The 19,144-nt window shown below is 37.4% G+C and overlaps 1 protein-coding gene across 4 annotated transcripts in view; it reads left to right on the top strand.

The window, feature by feature from the left end:
- The window catches only part of gng4 (G protein subunit gamma 4), a 44,713-nt gene that overhangs the window by 13,872 nt on the left and 11,697 nt on the right, over positions 1-19,144 (top strand). For all 4 annotated transcript variants that reach the window (XR_012388973.1, XR_012388974.1, XM_021480908.3 and 1 more), the window contains exon 2: positions 2,807-2,913. Coding sequence is in view for 2 of the 4 variants with exons in the window: in XM_021480908.3 (XP_021336583.1) it covers positions 2,815-2,913 (99 nt within the window). In the remaining 2 variants the exon portion in view is untranslated. The remainder of the gene's footprint in view (positions 1-2,806; positions 2,914-19,144) is intronic.

Raw genomic sequence — 19,144 nt, 5'->3', positions numbered from 1 at the left:
CTTGAACCAGTGACCTTCTTGCTGTGAGGCGGCTGTGCTAACCGCTGAGGCACCCTATATTAAAATCATCCTTGTGATTTTATGACTTCAATCAAAGGTTTGTTCCCAAATAGAAATAGCATTTATTTTGTTTAGTGTTTATTAGTGTGTCACAGCAGCCCCCTGAGTAAATCTAGCATGGACAGGCATTAAAACCCGGGAAAATCCTGAGGGAGTGGTATTGTAAAGAAAAAGCATTAAGATAGGGCTAATACCGAATTAAGCTTGGTGTTACAGTTAATAAGTCAAATTTTACACTACCTGACAAAAGTCTTGTGGTCGATCCGAGTTATAAGAGAAACAAATAATAACTTGACTTCTAGTTGATCATTTGGAAAAGTGTCAGAATAGTGTGCAGTTTAGCATAATTGCCTCTAGGAGTCGCCAGTGGAAATAAAACAAACACACACAAGAAAAACACGCATGCCAGACATGAAGTCAGCGCAAATCAACGCACATTCTTAAGTTCATTTCATCTTTAGTAAATCCAAACGTGAGCGTGAAATCTGGCGTACACAAAGTTGATACATCAGACCTTTTTATTATTAAATTATTATTAATGTATTATTATATGTATGAAATTATAATCAGTTTTTGATAGGGCAAGTGTAAATCTTTTCCAACTAGGATATTAAAAAAATCCTTATCATATAGCCCTGTTTAAGTTTAGAATTTCATCCATAATGGTCTTACAGTAAAAATGTCTTTAAAAGTCTTAAAGAGCCCATATTATACATGAAATAGGGTCATATCTTGGTTGTAAGGGTCTCCAACAACAGTCTAATATGCATGCAAAGTCAAAAAACACTTTCATGGTCTTATAATCTGCATTTATTTTTACCTAATTATCCCAGCGACTCCTGTATGAATCGTCCAGTGATTCATTTGTTCCCAAACCCCTCCTTAGCGCGAAGCTAATCTGCGCTGATTGGACCGATGACAGTCTGTCGCGATTGGTCGACTGCCTTCAGTCAGAGAATGAAATGCCCAATAGCTAATCAGCAATATAAAATTAATCACAGTTCATACGCGCTCCATAGTGTAGGCGTGGATTTTAGCTGCCACACACACACACACACAAACACACACACACACACCTCTGGACGACAACGCTCCCGCTTCCGCCCGCACCCGCCAGGTTTTAGCCTGAACCCGACCGCTCCCACTTATATTTAGAATTTCTTGTCCCGGTGCCCGAACCGCCCCGTTTTCTGCCCGCCGCGCCCGATCCCGCTAAAGAGCGGGGGAGAACATAACCGAAAATCACCCAGCTAAACAGTCCAGAGACAGCCAGACAGAGCTCTCTCTCTCTCTCTCTCTCTCTCTCTCTCTCTCTCTCTCTCTCTCATACGCGCGCACTAACACATACACACAAGCGCCAAGCAGACACACAGGCAGGCAAAGCTCTGTCTCATTCACATAGCAATATCCACGATATTGCTAGAAAGCCCGCTCCCGTCCCAAATTAAACCTGTTACCGACCGCTCCCGCGATTGATTCGGAAATTTATTCCCGCGCCGCAGAAATCTGGCGCGGGGACAGCCGCGGGAATGCAGACCTCTACCACGGAGCTCCGTAGACAAACAGCACGCGTCGCGTTTTTAACGTGACTTTGCACGCAATAAGAGAATATAGCCAGTTAACCTGATACAGTACACGCGGTTACAAGTAACAAATCACAACTAAATACATTTGCAAGCTAGAGTCAACGAGGCAACTTTAATCGCACGTACTTACAATTGAGAAATGGAGAAAGAAACTCATCCTGACGTCCTTCAGTAAGTTACTCTTTACTGATCCTTCCTTTAACAAACGCAGATGAAGTATTCTTTGTAGCCTGTAGTTTCCCGAAGTTTCCAACTGCTTGGTCATAATGCTGGGGTTTAATCTCTGGGTAGAGAATCGATAATGTCCATCTGCGGTGTGACTTCAATCGACCGGCATATTTGTGTGCGTGTGTTTGGGGGTGTGTGTGTGTCTGGGTTTCTGCGTCAGAGGGCGGGGCCTTAGGTTTGAAATCTCCCGGGTTTGCGCGTGCACGTGAATAACTTGGTTTCGTTCGTACGTCATGGCGAAACACCTAATGACTCGGTATCAAGGCGACTCGTTTGAAGCACTATGAGTCGACTCTTTTATAGATGAATCAACCGTTTTAAACACTGTATTCTTACAGATTTAAGCCTTAGCTGGATACTTCACTTCACTTAGAGCTGTGTTACACACTACATGGAGAGGAATTTTCAAAAACCCATAATATGGGCTCTTTAAATTTACTTGGTGAGACATTCAGAAACCCTGCAAGTACAATGTGATTCTGGATTAACATCATTGTTGATCCTGGAACATCATTTTTGTTGGAAAATGTAATCCATACCTATTCCCCTAGCCCTAAACCCAACCATACCTGTAAAATATTCCCAATATATATTCCTAATAGTTGGATAACAATCATGCATTAACCTTACTGTAAGCCTAAACTTAACATGAACTGTAAACCCTAATCCTGATAGGCCGATTGCAATGTTGTTCCAGGATCAACATGTTCATGCAGTCGTACTTGGTGAAATGGCCTTGTGAATGTTTGGTCAGTGCTGCAGTTCAGTCAGTTTTACTGTTTAGATCTCTTCCCACATGACGCTGATAATGATGTGTTGTGCTGCCTGGGCTCTGCAGGTTGTGATGGAAGTGAAGTTTCACCTGCATGAGTCACATGAGCTATAAAAACACACAAGCGCTCAGTTCCTCATGTGTGTGTGTGTGTGTGCAGGACTCATCATGAAGGACGGCATGGCCAACAACAGCACCGCCAGCATCTCGCAGGCCCGGAAAGCTGTGGAGCAGCTGAAGATGGAGGCCTGCATGGACAGAATAAAGGTCTGAGAGCGTTTGCATGTTACACTCATGCTGTTAACACTTGTGTTGATGTTGTGTTGTTTTCATCCACTTTCAGGTGATTTTGAGTCTCTCAAATTTCTTTGTGTTTCAGTAAAATGAATGACTGTTGCTGACAAATCTGATTTCAACACATATTTTGGGGAAATGCTTTGAGAATTTTCAAAAACCCAACAATACGTTTGAGCAAATTGACTTCCCTTTGGTTATGTTGGGGGCTGTTTTTGCCCAATTGACTTCCATTATAATCAAATGTTTGATTGCAAAGCCATGACAGCATATAATCATGCATTCTTGACTGTTGCTGGTTTTCCCTCTTGATGGACCATACTGGGATTTGTTCTCTGTGCCGTAACTATTTCTCAGTGATGTTTTATTTGTTTATTTTAACATCCTGTTTACATCGTTCCCTTTTGTATATTATTAGCCTTAATCCAGTGGCGCCCCCAGAAAATTTTCTTAGGGGTAACCAGGAGAGGCCACACCAAATCTTGGGGTTTTACACACAAAAAAATACAGAACTGAGTGTAATGTTATATTTTTGTTTCTGGTAAATGAAATAATCAGGTTTTAATTCTTTTAATTAATTACTCTTGAGTAATTATTAATATTGTAATTTATTCCTTAAAAAAATTCAGCAAGTACATGTGCAAACTAAATAAAAATCAATATTTCATTTAACTTTTCAGTTATTTTCCACATACTTTTATTGTACAGCATACTGAATATGTCATGTCTAAAATTAATGAGTTAATTAATAAAACAAACAAATGAACAAACTAAACAAAAGGCATTACTATATACACACGCTCACTATACACACTCTAATAATATCTTTTATCCATGCTCCCTTTTGAGCCACAATATTATTAATGCAGCTTCTTCTATTAACATACCTGAAGGTAAATATTCAATTGTTGTAAATTGTTGTGTATTGATAGTGTGTGCGTGCTGTCACTATCGATCGGGGAGGAGGAAATAATGAATCAATCCACAATAAATTAATGTCTGCTATTTATTTATTGATTTATTTATTGAAATATTAGGAGTTTACATAAATACATTTAAATTAATATCATCAACAATATCATATCGGGGTGAGTTTACACTGAGTTGGGGGCACCCCTGTCTAAATCGATCCAATTTCACCCCCCTCCCCACCCCACTTCCCACAAGCCTAAATTATAATGCATGTGCACACATTAGGGTTGGGCATCTAAGCTATAATGCCGATCCGATACGCATCTCGATACAAAGAATACGATCCGATATATTAGCGATACATTTGTGACATATTGCGATGCAACACGATACGATTTACACCCATATCACGATACGATGCGATAATTCAGCACTAACTAATTAGATCAAGTTTATGAGATGATGTGAAAGAGGATGCTGTGCCATTGAATGAGTTTGATTATTTATTAACCAAGCAAAACCAAGACTTTTTTTACAAACTGGCTCTTCTCTACAGTAGAGGGCCATTTTAGAACATATAGCACATATTATTTAAGTATTTTCAAGATAAACAGAATGTATAAGTGCAATATATATTAAAAAATATATATATATTTGCACTCTTTCAACATAAATAAATTTAGCATTGCACAACAAGAATTGTGATTTAACTTTTCAACTATGAAAACAAGTTTTACAAAGATATTTTGCCACTGAATATTCAAAACTTAAGGTTGTGAACTAGCAGTGTTATGCTGCTTTGAAACATCACTGTCACTGTAAACAACAGGCTAATAAAAATATAACAAACCAGCAATCTTCTTGCTGTGAGGTGGTCAAACTACCCACTGTGCCACCGTGACACCCATTATTTTTATCATTATTATTATTAATATTATTATTATTATTATTATTATTATTATAATTAAATAAAAATTAACAGGAGGAGGTATTTAAAACCTTCGTTCTCCGTGACACTAGGCTGAATATCTTTGCAGATGAACAATGCAATAGCATTCGTTATTGGCGTAGAGCGAGCAGAACTGTTGCGCATGGAAAAAAAACTTGCAATGCTTTTCTCACCACTTTTGGAGCTGGTTGAAGCAGTGCGAAAGCCGGGGATGCAGGAACACTAGAAGATGCTTTCACAACAACACCGTGGCGCCGCTTCAAGTGAGATTTCAGATTAGTCGTACTGCCCACGTATTTTACAGATGCGCGGCACATTTTGCAAATTGCATCTGTCCTGTCATGTCGTCCATCCTTAAATCCATAATGTTGCCATACTTTAGATTTAAAACTCAGTGGGGAATAAAATGTTTGTTTTGCTTCTCGCACTTTCTGAGGGCGCTCCACTAGCTTCATCCGCACACCTGATACACTGAGTTGTAGTTTGTGCACATCCGCAAATCCTTTGCTAAGGCTTACTTTATGTAGGTCGATTAAATTATGCGCCAAAAACAGGTTGACAACACTTGTTAATAAATAAAAAATACATTCTATATTAAAAATATAAGCTGTATCTCGGAAAAATCGATGCATCTCGCAAAAACCGATGCATCTCGATTTGCTTCCAAAATTTCATTCATCCTCTGCTGCTCAACCGATGCACTCGCATCGTGCACGCGCATGACCGCGTATTGATACATATCGGTTAATCTTCCCATCCCTAGCACACATCATTCATATTAAATGCTGCGTTTGTTACCTCAGTAATTACATTCATTCATTCATCATATTTTTTTAGGCTTAGTGCATTTATTAACTAGGGGTCGCCACAGCGTAATGAACCGCCAACTTATCCAGCATATGTTTTCCTCAGCAGTTGCCCTTCCAGCCGCAACCCAACACTTTAAAACACCCATACACTGTTGCATTCACTCATACACTGACCAATTTAGTTAATCAATTCCCCTATAGCGCATGTGTTTGGACTGTGGGGGAAACCGGAGCACCCGGAGGAAACCCACACCAACACGGAAAGAACACAGAGAAACGCCAACTGACCCAGCCGGGGTTCAAATGAGCAACCTTCTTGCTGTGAGGCAATCGTGCTTCCCACTGCACCACAGTGACGCCCACAGCATTAAATGCATTGAAACATAAATATGCAGCTTACCTGATTCAGAGGTAGACGTGAAAAAAACTGAATTATTTGCAATTTTGTCCTCCGGAATTAACAGCAAAAGAAAATAAGTATAGTGGGAGAGTTTAGCTGATGCAGTTAACAAAGTAGGGTCTGAACATCACACTGTGAGGGAATTAAAAAAGAAATGATCTGATGTAAAGGTGCAGGTTAAGAGGAGAACAGCGGCGCACCGGTAAAGTGTGGACCGAACAGGTGGGGGAACAGGGGATGCTGAACTAACACCCTTTGAGGAGAAAGTTGCCTCAATTGTGGGCGACACTTTACTGTCTGGAGTAGTATCCGTGGATGACACAGATGTATTAGAGGAACACTTTGTTAGGGCGGTATAGCAGCTCCCCTCCACTCTTATCAAGGCAGCGGCACTGGCATTTCAGCTGCTGAATCGCCCGCTGACCGAGTGTGAGAGTGGGCATCATTATATCTGCACTCTTGGTCAGTTTGTGGGTTGTTTAGGGGGGTTAACAACCACCTCTTTAATGGATAACTGCGGCCTCCTGATATGCAATTTAATTACGCTCAATAAAATCAAACTTGCTGGAATAATAAGCCAATTAGCCACACAAGTTGAAAATCCAGATAACCATAACCTAAATAGCCCGGTCCGTCACGTTTCAGGGTTACCTTGAAACCTATCCATTGTGCTCTGTGCTATTTACATGTGTTGTGAGAAAATGCAGACGTTTGTTTGTGTTGTGAGAATCTGTAGCGCATGTACTTACCTTGTTTGCATTGTGAGAATTTTCCTTATGTTTGCTGTTGAACCGATAAAGGTCTGATCTTAATTTGCTGGCATTTTTTGAAATTGCACGTGTTTACCTAAATTTTCTAGAGTTAAGCTCTTTCTGCTCCGTATATGATGTGTAGAGCGCCCTCTAATGTTCTCTTCTTGGTGACTGTGACAGCAATGATTTATTACAGTACCACGTGCATTACATTTTGCATCAATAAGCAACAATTGTAATGACCTGATATATATCAGGTTGCATTAACCGAATATTTTCCGTCATTGACAGATTTTTTTCAGCAGTGATGGAATAATCTGAAGGTGATCCGTCATTTTGACGGATTATGCTGAGGGTGATCTATTGTAATTTGTAGCTAACTGTAATTCCCACTCCTGTCCATCTGATGGCGATTGCCCTTGTTTTGTCTTGTAAGGTCCAGCCAGTTGGTCCAGTGCCGGTGTCCACTGGTGGATGAAGGTTCACTGCATGTTCGGTCTTTCCAGTGCACATTGTTGATCTATATTAAACTTAACTCATATCAGACTCCAATTTTAGTATGAGGTGGTTTAGAATTAGAATAATAATATATTTATCCTCGTTTTATCTGACTCCAATTATAAAACATTGATAAAGTTATTTTGTTTCCTTTCACATTATTTTAGATTATGATTGAATATTCTTTTGATTTGTTATTATACCTTATTCTCATTTACTCAGATTCCTATAGCATCCCGAGTCTTGCACCGGCCGGGTATACAATCTCTTAATACAAGCTTGTCAGTCTTGGTCATTAAACAGAGGCGATTAACCACTCTCCTAAAACGGCAGAACCCTACTTACTCAGTTAAGGAGATTTTGATGTGGTCCCCATAGATCTGTTATCTACTAAATCAAGACAAAGTATTTTAATAATAATCGCACAGGATTATAAGTTTGTAGATGAAGGCCTAAATACCCACGTTTAGATTAGTCTCAACAATGTTTTGTTGTTCTAAATCAGGAGTCACCAATCCTGGTCCTGGAGGGCCGGTGTACCTGCAGGGTTTAGTTACAACTTGCCTCAACACACCTGCCTGGATGTTTTAAGTATACCAAGTAAGAGCTTGATTAGCTTGTTCAGGTGTGTTTGATTAGGGTTGGAGGTAAAATCTGCAGGACACCGGCCCTTCAGGAACAAGTTTGGTGACCACTGTTCTAAATAGTTGGCCTTTTACAGTCTAAGTATACTTGAATTAATGCCAATTTGTTAGTCGGATCTCTAACAACATCGTATAGCATGTTTTAGTCCATTACTAACCTGTACAGGGGCTTGTAGTGCTATGGACAACAACATTTATCAGTGATAATAACACGAGGTTTGAATAATTCAAAACATAATTTATTAGTCAGGTAAATGTATTATGCCAATTCAATCAGTCAATTCATAAACGATAAATAAAGAAATCAAGTTATCAAAGATAAATCCAAGATTAAAAGATGCATTCCTGACTTCAAAATATACATAACATGGAGCGTAAGCTCTGATCTGGGTAAGCAGAATCGCGCCGATCATTTCTCAAACCTTACCTTAAGTAATCCAAGAATCCCCTCAAGGAAAGGGGTGTGTGCATAACAAAAGGCATTTGCATTTAGTGCTGCCTGTGGAAAAGTCACACCCTTCACAGTGGTTCAAAAGATGCCTTAAGCTATATATTTATTGTTTTGATTATGTCTATTTCTGTGAGAATGAGACCATTGTACCAGTCGCACTGAGACATTTCAAATGATATCAAACATGATAGTTAAAGTCAGTTTGGTTAATTTAGAACATTCAAACATTGAAATGACCATATGTGTGAGTTGGGGTGGTTGAAGTCGAGTTTCAGCAGACTCAGATGCAAATGTAGCAGGAGCTGGTTTTTCTCGCATTCCCACCTGCTGGGTTGTGGAGTCAACCGTCTCCACTTTCAGCCCATGCCTGAATTGTCAAAGACATCAAAATATTTGCAATATCTCAACTCTTACAGTCTCCTCTTTGTCACCGCTGCGTACAGTTGTAAAAATGTCACAGCAGCTGAGTGTGAGAAGTTTCTTTAAACGGCCAAATAGTTGTGATATTAATAATAAAGGTGAAAAAAGAGGAAGTGATGCAGTGGACGATGAGGTCAGGTTTATTGTTTTTATATTGATGTTCTTGTGCACTACAAAATATTTTATTATTTTTTAGTATTATTTGTTTCCTGCAATCAATAAACGTTTATTATTATTTATTTTGTCCTTTTGCGCCAGCTCCGGGCCACAGCGCACATTTCTCGTGGGCCGATTCTGGCTCAGATGCGGCAACGTCGGCTCGCTTACGACCGCTGCATCTGACCTGATTAACTCGGGTCGGAATTGGGCAGTGAGTCCACAGGCATCCGGCCCGAGTACGGCAGCTGGATTTAGGAATTTTTCAATATTTGGACTAGAAACAAGACAAAAAAATTAAGTAAGAAAATAATTTTTTGCAGTGTAGGCAAGTCATTGTATGACAGTAGTTTGTTTGTAGACCATGCAAAACAAACAATGCTTAAGGGGGCTAATAATATTGACCTTAAAATGGTTGTTAAAAATTAAGAACTGCTTTTATTCTAGTCTTAATAAATCACATAAGACTTTCTCCACTAGAAAAAATATTATAGGAAATACTGTGAAAAACTCCTGAGTCCAGAATCTGATCAACATCATTTGGGAAATATTGGAAAAACAAAACCAAACTCACAGGAGGGCGAATAACTTTGACTTCAACTGTACACTTGTCAGATGTCGTGGAGTGAATCTCTCGGTTTTCTGCTCTAATGTGTCCAGATTAAGCGCTTTAAGGAACGAGGATCTGTCCTGTAGACCCAAGGGAAGCAGAAATGTGGAGAGAGAGAGAGAGAGAGTAAGCGAGTGTTTGGAGGCTCAGCTGTGGCCTTTACTGAGGAACAGAGATGGAGAAACTCAGCAGAGCTTTCTCACTTCACCCTGCAGACGCCTGAGCTTTTCTGACCTCAGAAAACACCTCTGGCCTATTTCTGCTTTTACTCGCTGCTGGGAGGAGTAGTTGGGGAGTCCATCTCTGTTGATTTACTATAGGAAATCTAAGAATCTTTGGAGGAATCAATGCAAAAAAATAGTAAGAGTAAAGCATTTAATGCTGAAGAGAAAAATAACATTTGCAATTTGAGAGTGAAGGGCGGCATGGTGGCTCAGTAGTTAGCGCTGTCGCCTCACAGCAAGAAGGTCACTGGTTTGAGTCCCGGCTGTGCCAGTTGGCATTTCTGTGTAGAGTTTGCACGTCTTCCCCATGTTGGCGTGAGTTTCCACCGGGTGCTTCAGTTTACTCCACAGTCTAAACACATGTGTTGTAGGGGAATTGATTAACTAAATTGGTCGTAGTGTATAAGTGAGTGAGTGTGGGGCGGAGCAGTGGCGCAGTAGGTAGTGCTGTCGCCTCACAGCAGGAAGGTCACTGGTTCGAGTCTCAGCTCAGTTGTTATTTCTGTGTGGAGTTTGCATGTTCTCCCTTCGTTCGCATGGGTTTCCTATGGGTGCTCCGGTTTATCCCCACAGTCCAAAGACATGCGTTACAGGTGAATTTGGTAGGCTAAAATTGTCCGTGGTTTATGAGTGTGTGTGTGAATATGTGTGTGGGTGTTTCCCAGAGATGGGTTGCAGCTGGAAGGGCGACCCTGGATTGATAAAGGGACTAAGCCGACAAGAAAAAGAATGAATGATGTATGAGTGTGTGTGTGTGAATGAGTGTGTATGGATGTTTCGCAGTACTGGGTTGCTGGTTACAGCTGGAAGAGCATCCGCTGTGTAAAACATATGCTGGATTAGTTGGCAGTTCATTCCACTGTGGCAACCCCTGATAAATAAGATATATCTGTCTTTATTATTTTTATTATTGTTATTATTATTATTAGTTAATTATTTATTCAATTTCTTTCCTTTTTATACATTAGATACACTGTAAAAAAAAACCTTCCTGTTTTATTTTTTGTTGCTGAATCAAATGAACTTTTTTCGTTAAACTTAGTAAAGCTAAAATGAATGTAGTTTAAAACATGATTAACTTATTAAATCAAGTTAAAGTACCATAAAAAACTTGTTGTCATGTCATATTTTGTCATATGTTTGATACTCAAAAAAGACTATCATGCATTTGTGCCATGATTTACAGAAGACACACTCGTTCATCTGGTTTAAGAACATGTTATATGTCAAAAACAATCATGTCAGGCTAATTTACTACAAGAATAATTCGAATGCAAACAATACTCATTAATTGTAATTAAAAAACATTACAGTTTTTCTCAGTGGCTTTGGTGCGTTTCTCACAACACCAGTGCATTTCTGCACAACAGTTAATGCATTTCTCAAAACAATTAGTACAAACTGCAAAACGTAGTTGATAACCTGCAAAAGCGCGTCACATGCTCAAAATGGATAGTTCATTCCTCAAAAGCAAGTATTGATGTCAATGAATGTGTCAGTGTCATCAAAATGAAAAGTCCTGACACCATTTTTTATGAACAAGATAGTCAAATGGCTTTGGCATGTTTTCATCATGACAGTTTACTCTCTACATTTATTTCAATGCAGTAAAGGCAGATTTTGGTTACTGAAAATGCTCAAGACAGCACTATATACTATTTGCACAGCCATTTGGAAACTACAGTAAAGTCAGACATCACTGCATTTAGTGCGGTATCTGAGTACAACACACTGAATATGTATGCTTTACATGTTTACTGCATTTGCTCGTTGCAATTCTAATTGATTCACAGCATTTTGCAAAAGAATAAACACCCTTATTTACAACAAACATCAACTCCCTTTGGGTAGAGCTGCGCACAACTGTAAACTATACTGCAGTACATATTGGAACTGAACCTACAACATACACAGGCCTGTAAATCATTTATAAAATTGATCAATTTAGAAGACTTTTTCAGAAAAATAAATATTACATTTTTTTTAAAATAAAATTTGCTAAAAAACGACAAAACCACCCCCTGCTGGAAATCAGTATAAAACAGCATTTTGTAAAAGGTATAATGAAAAATCTGATGGGTATTTTGATCTGAAACTTTATATACACATTCTAGAGACGCAAAAGACTTATATTAAATCTGAAAAAAGGGGTAACCTAGGTGCTCTTTAAATGTTTTAAAATAAGCTTCTCCTGCTCACCAAGACTGCATTTATTCATTAAAAATACAGTACAAGTTGTAAAATTGTGAAATTTTATTGCACTATAAAATAACTGTTTAACAGTAGTTAATCATTTAATTTAATCATTTATTCCAGTGATTTTAAAGATGATTTTTCAGCATGTAATAAATGCCGCCTTGATGAACAGAATAATTTTATTAAAAAAAAAACATAACAAAAAACCGACCCCAAACTTTTGACTAGTAGTGTATATATGTATATATATATACTTTATGTTTTTACATGAGCATATCTGTGCTGATATAGGATGGTGCAGTAAACAGAGTCAGTTTTAATATCATGTGACTTTAAGTTCAGTGTCAATGATAGTCAGTGAATTGTCTTATTCTTCCTATGCATTTTCCCATGTCATAAATTAATATCAGGGATGCGTAAAGTAAAAGGGATGTGAATATTAAAGGAAAACTCCTGGTCATCTGACTCCTGAGGCGTCTCATGTGCTCCAGTCTCAGCTCTTCTCCATCAAACACACAAAGCTCGTTTTATAACTAAGCAAATAACACGTATATGTGCTTTGTGGGAAATGAACTCTGAGCTGGGTGGATTACGGATGAAATGTAATCTGATTACAAATTACACAGCAATTTGGAGTCAGTGATATAATATTTTAGATGACGCATTTAATGCAAGGTAGTCTGACTACTTTTGCATTTACTTAGATTACTTATTTAATATCACAAATATTGAAGAAGGATAATATTGTGCTATTTTGACAGGTAGTGAGAATGTCCGTCTGTCTGTCTGTCTGTCTATCCATTCATCCGTCTGTCCATCCATCCATACATCCATCAGTCTGTCTATCTAACCATCCATCCATCCATCCATCCATCAATCTATCAATCTGTCTATCTATCCGTCCATCCATCAATCCATCAGTCTGTCTATCTAACCATCCATCCATCCATCCGTCCATCAATCAGTCTGTCTATCTAACCATCCATCCATCCATCCGTCCATCAATCAGTCTGTCTAACCATCCATCCATCCATCCATCCATCACTCAGTCTATCTAACCATCCATCCATCCGTCCATCAATCAGTCTGTCTAACCATCCATCCATCCATCCATCACTCAGTCTGTCTAACCATCCATCCATCCATCAATCCATCAGTCTGTCTATCTAACCATCCATCCATCCATCCATCCATCAATCAGTCTGTCTATCTAACCATCCATCTATCCATCAATCCATCAGTCTGTCTATCTAACCATCCATCCATCCATCCATCCATCAATCTGTCTATCTAACCATCCATCCATCCATCCATCCATCCATCCATCCATCACTCAGTCTGTCTAACCATCCATCTATCCATCAATCCATCAGTCTGTCTATCTAACCATCCGTCCGTCCGTCTGTCTGTCTGTCTATCTATCTGTCTGTCTGTCTGTCTGTCTGTCTGTCTGTCTGTCTATCTGTCTATCTATTTACAGTATCCATCCATCTATCTACAGTATCCGTTCGTCCATCCATCCATCCATCTATCCATCCATCCATCATCTGAGTGTGTCTGTCTGTCTATCTATCGATCTATCCATCCATCCGTCTATACATCCATCCATCCATCCATCCATCATCGTCTGTCTGTCTGTCTGTTTGTCTTTACATTTTTCTGTCTGTCGTCCATCCATCCATCCATCCATCCATCCATCCTTCCATCCTTCCATCCATTATCTATCTATCTATCTATCTATCTATCTATCTATCTATCTATCTATCTATCTATCTATCTATCTATCTATCTATCTATCTATCTATCTATCTATCTATCTGTCTGTCTGTCTGCCTGTCTGCCTGTCTGCCTGTCTGTCTGTCTGTCTGCCTGCCTGCCTGCCTGTCTGTCTACAGTATCCGTCCGTCCGTCCGTCCGTCCGTCCGTCCTTCCATCCATCCATTCATCCATCTCATTATTCATCATCACGAGCCTCAACAGCTCAGAGCACTAGTATAGACAGTTAATACTTTACAATACTCACACTAATGTACATCACTGTTAGTGTGTGCTGATAGTACAGATATAGGCCTACTTTTTAAACATAAATTAAAACAATTAATGTATATAAATTTCATTTTACAAGCTCATCAACATGACATTCAGTGCTGATTGTTATTTTATAACTATAGCCATCATGTCAATAATGGCTTTTTAACATTTTTACCCACTTTTCATGTGCCTTGGACAAGATTTCTAGTGGATTTTTATGAATCCCTTATCCAAATAGCACCATTCCAACTTAACCTCCTGGGAGTGAGTGGCCACATACATAAACAGCACATTTTAGCTCTTATGTCTAATGTTTTATATTTTGTTAGAGACATACAGTGCCATCCTACAACTGTTTTGCAGCATATGAAATGTCCCAAACACTATTTTAACTGTGAAAAATGGGCGAAAAATTTTGTTCACTGATAGTCAAAACATGTTCAGAAATAAGTGTGTATGTGTTATTAATGCAATTTAATGTTATTAAAAAACAGTCAGGAAAAAAACTGCTGTGTTCAAGGCAGAAATAAAGAGTTTTTCATTTCTCACAACACTATTTACATTTGCACAACAGGTAATGCATTTCATTCATTCATTTTCTTGTCGGTTTAGTCCCTTTATTACAGTTTTTCTCGATTGCTTGGATGTAGTTGTCAACTGAAACTCCACATTTTCAAAACAGTTAACACACAGGCCTAAACTGCGGCACTCATGGTCAAAATGACACATTTTGCCTGCAAAAGGCACATATCGTATCAAAACATTTAACATATGCAACAAAAGCTAGTTTTACCTTCAAACAACACAACTTGCAAACAAGTATATGAGCTCTTTCAATTAATCATTACACAATGCACAACAAAATACAAAATACAGAACTCAAAATGCACCACCATTGCTTGCCATTGTAGCTTATAGCCAATAGCATTTGTTGTCTCTATTTGGGCTGTCAAATTGCCTTTTTGCAAAGAATTGGATCAAGAATAAGATGTGCTTTGATTGAATATATATTGAATTCATGACATTTTTCAAACTGTGGCTGAAAACTGAAATACTGTATATAAAAAAAAAACAAAAGTAATAAAATACTGTAAATATTAGAGAAAACACATGTAAACTAATATACAGTCAAAACTATTGGGAGTATAGGACATAGCCATATTGACCTCCTCCATCAATGCTGGCACAGAACAACACAGAGCTTCCATCGTTTTTATAAGGTTTGCAGAATGATGGCTAATTGAAGATTTGTGTGAAGGAGTGTCAAACCGGTGCTTCAGTGATTTCATACTGATGTTGGTAGTTTTTAATAGTTAGGAATAGATGGATTCTGTTTGGTTACCAAAACTAAAACAATGGAGTTTGGACTGCTTGAATGACATCTGTGTTAACTATTTGGAAAAATGGTGGGGAAAATGTGTCAACCCAATGAGAAAGAGTTTACACATTTGCAAGACCGGTCCTCTGCTCTGCTGGGATAGTGATGAGGAAAATGAAGAGGAACCTAGTTTCTTTAACCAGGTCAAAGCAAACTAGAAAAACTGTAATCCGGGGTCGCCACAGCGGAAGGAACGTTTATCTGGTTTACTCTTGGACTCTCGGTTACCCTGGTTTAGCTTTTGCCCTTCCTCTCGACGCTGGATATGTTTGCATTGTTGCTCGCTGAACATTCCTGACCTAATTTCATTAAATTTTACCGGCAATTGAATCCATCTATCTAGTGTGTTTTCCTGAACGTGACACTGCTACTGTGATGTGCACAAATGACTGATTGTTTTGAGAAATGCATGAACTGTTGTGCAAATGTAAATAGTGCTGTGAGAAATGCACCAAAGCCACTGGGAAAAACTGTAATTATATAATGTACAAGCTTATAATGCAACAGTTAACCTAATATGATTAAAGTAATGCTTGTTATTTATTTTTAAATATTATATGAACACAATTAGGAAACGACCCATGGCAACTTTGTCATACAGTTTGCGATCTTTACATTCGGCCAACAGCCCTCTACTATGTTTGCTTTTTTGCCCTTCATAAAAAAAAAAGTTTGAGCACCCCTGGCCTAGAGAGTCATGCAGTGTACACACAATGGAGATCAGACAGGTATGAAAGTCATGAACTCGGCCTTAACTGCTTAGCGATGTTTTGGAAATGAAGCCCAGCTCTGTTTACTAGATATCTCTTTCGGGCTGAGCATGTGGAAGTGAAATTAAATGTGAAAAGCACAATGCGGTTCAGCAGGACGGGCTGGTTTACTTTCATTAATTCCTCAATCACACAGTGGAATGTGATCTGTGTTAATTAGTGCGGCTGGTGTGCTGTAATTACAGACTCAGTGTTAAACCCAGAGCGGCCGGAGCTCGTGAGGACTTCAGCACTGAATACTGTAATAATTCACTTCTGCTGCTGACATTCACACAGGGGACAAAAGCAACACGGGACGGAAGTAACAGACAATTTAGCTTACCCAATTCACCTCTAGCGCATGTGTTCGAGCTGCTAACCATTGTGCCGTCACGCCTTTTTTTATTTTCATTCATTCATTCATTCATTCATTCATTCATTCGTTCATTCATTTTCTTTTTGGCTTAGTCCTTTTATTAATCAGGGGTTGCCACAGCGGAATGAACCGCCAACTTATCCAGCATATGTTTTATGCCCTTTCAGCTGCAATCCATCTCTGGGAAACACCCATACACTCTCTTTCACACAAAACAGCCAATTTAGTTCATCAATTCCCCTATAGCGCATGTGTTTGGACTGTGGGGGAAACCGGAGCACCCGGAGGAAATCCACGCCAACACGGGGAGAACATGCAAACTCTACACAGAAATGCCAAGGCTCGAACCAGTGACCTGGCGACAGTGCTAACCACTATGCTACCCCATAATAATTTTATTATTAATTTATTTTTAATTATTATTTTAAATAAATAAAATGTGTCTGCTTTTACTCTATAGTGTTTTATATGTGTATGTTACCTTATTTATTTTAAATCATTTAAATCATTCCTCATATAATTCCTACTGTAGGAAACCCTGCATTATATAACAGTAACCTGCTGTAGTATTTTAATATTTCACACTCTGACATGTAAAGTGACTCCCATTTCATTCAAGCTTTAAATCAGTTCATGATTTCCTTAGGATTCAAACCTATGACATTAGCATTGCTAGTGCCATATTCTTCAATATATTTACCATGTTTATATCATAGTACTCCAGGAATAAACACGCAGTAATACTCCAGTACTCTACAGTGGAGCGAGGAGGAGGAGTGTGACTGTAGTGTGTTTGTTTATGGTGTTGTGTTTGTACCATCTGGCTGTGATCGTCACACACGCCCGGATATAACTCTCGGCTTCAGTCCGACAGCTGCGTCTCATCAGCTCTCAGATGAATCAAACACATGGCCGTGCTCCTCTCATAAACAACAACATGAGTTAAGTGAGGAATAATTAATGATGCGCTGTTGCATTATTAGAAAAATGCTTTATTTTTTAATAACTCAACAGACCGGAGTGCATTATTCTGCTTATACTCTGGTTCTCACAGCTAAAACCACTGTTTAAATGTTGTATTTGAGACTTAATTTGGCCTCGAATGTCTCCTGTGTGTAGCACTAGCTTCCTCCACATCACCTCCAAAGCCTTCTGTCGTGTTCTGATGTGATTTCTGACTGTTGTAGTTGTGAAATAGCTCCAGTCATTCAGCGTTGTAGTGATATGGAGCTGTAATGCGCTCAAAACCTGCTAGGACTACTTTATCTGCCAAACACCTTAGAATTAGCCAATCAGAATCAAGCATGCAACAGACCATATGACGTACACCACTGCATCTTAATTTGGGACTTATGCACGGAATTTTCGGTCGCTGAAAATATGATCTGAACAAAACATCACACTGCTCAGCCATAATAATAACTAATAACTCAATAACTTAACTTAATAACTCAAAATAGCTCAGTATTTTTAATATACTCGTGTATTATTATTTTATTGTTGTTATTTTTTTATTGATTTAAGAATAATAACTATTTATAAGGTTTAAAATTTTAAATATAGAAGAAATAATTTCAATAATATTTATTATTAATATTCTTATTAATATTATTGATTTAGGAAAAATAATGTTTAAAATTTGAAATATAGAAGAAAAAATAATAATATTTATTAGTAGTAGTAGTAGAAGAAGTAGTAGTAGTATAGTTTTGAAATATAATACTGTTTAAAATATTAAATACAGAAGCAACAATACTAATAATATTTATTATCATTATTACTATTATTATTATGATATATTAATAAATAAATAAAAACATTAATATATTATAAAAATGTTAATTATTTATCATATTTAAAATATTAAATATAAAAGCAATATTAGCATAAATAATAGTAATAATGATAAAATTATAATTTCCTAGAGATGGGTTGCAGCTGGAAGGGCATCCACTGCTTAAAAATGTGCTGGATAAGTTGGCGGTTCATTCCGCTTTGGCGACCCCGGATTAATAAAGGGACTAAGCCGACAAGAAAATGAATGAATGAATAAAATTATAACAATAATTATAATAATAAAATGTATTGTTATTATTATTGATTAAAGAATGATTATTTATAAATAAATTAAATATTAAATTTAGAAGCAATAACACTAATAATATTAATTAGTATTTACATTATTATTATTATTATAGATTTAAGAAACATGATAAATATTTATAATGGTTAAAATATTAAATATAAAAGCAATTTTAACAATAATAATGACAAATGATGATTATAAAAATAAAATTTATAACTATTATAATCATTTTTATTATTATTAATATCATTATTATTGATTTAAGAATAATCAATTTATTAAAATATCAAATATAGAAGCAATAATATCAATACTATTAAGTATTTTTATTATATTATTATTGTATTATAAATTTAAGAATAATGATAATTATTTGTTAAATTATTATAAAAGCAATAATAACTGTAATACTAATAATATTAAGCATTATTATTATTAATATTATAATTATTATTATTATAGAATCAAGAAAAAATATTGTTGATTATTTTTAAATATTAAATATATAAGTATTATTTAAAATAATAATAATTATTACATAATAATAATACATTTATTATTAT

This window comes from Danio rerio, chromosome 13 (genome assembly GCF_049306965.1).
Source record: "Danio rerio strain Tuebingen ecotype United States chromosome 13, GRCz12tu, whole genome shotgun sequence".
NCBI classification, from domain to species: Eukaryota; Metazoa; Chordata; class Actinopteri; order Cypriniformes; family Danionidae; genus Danio; species Danio rerio.
This window is presented reverse-complemented; position numbering and strand designations above follow the sequence as displayed.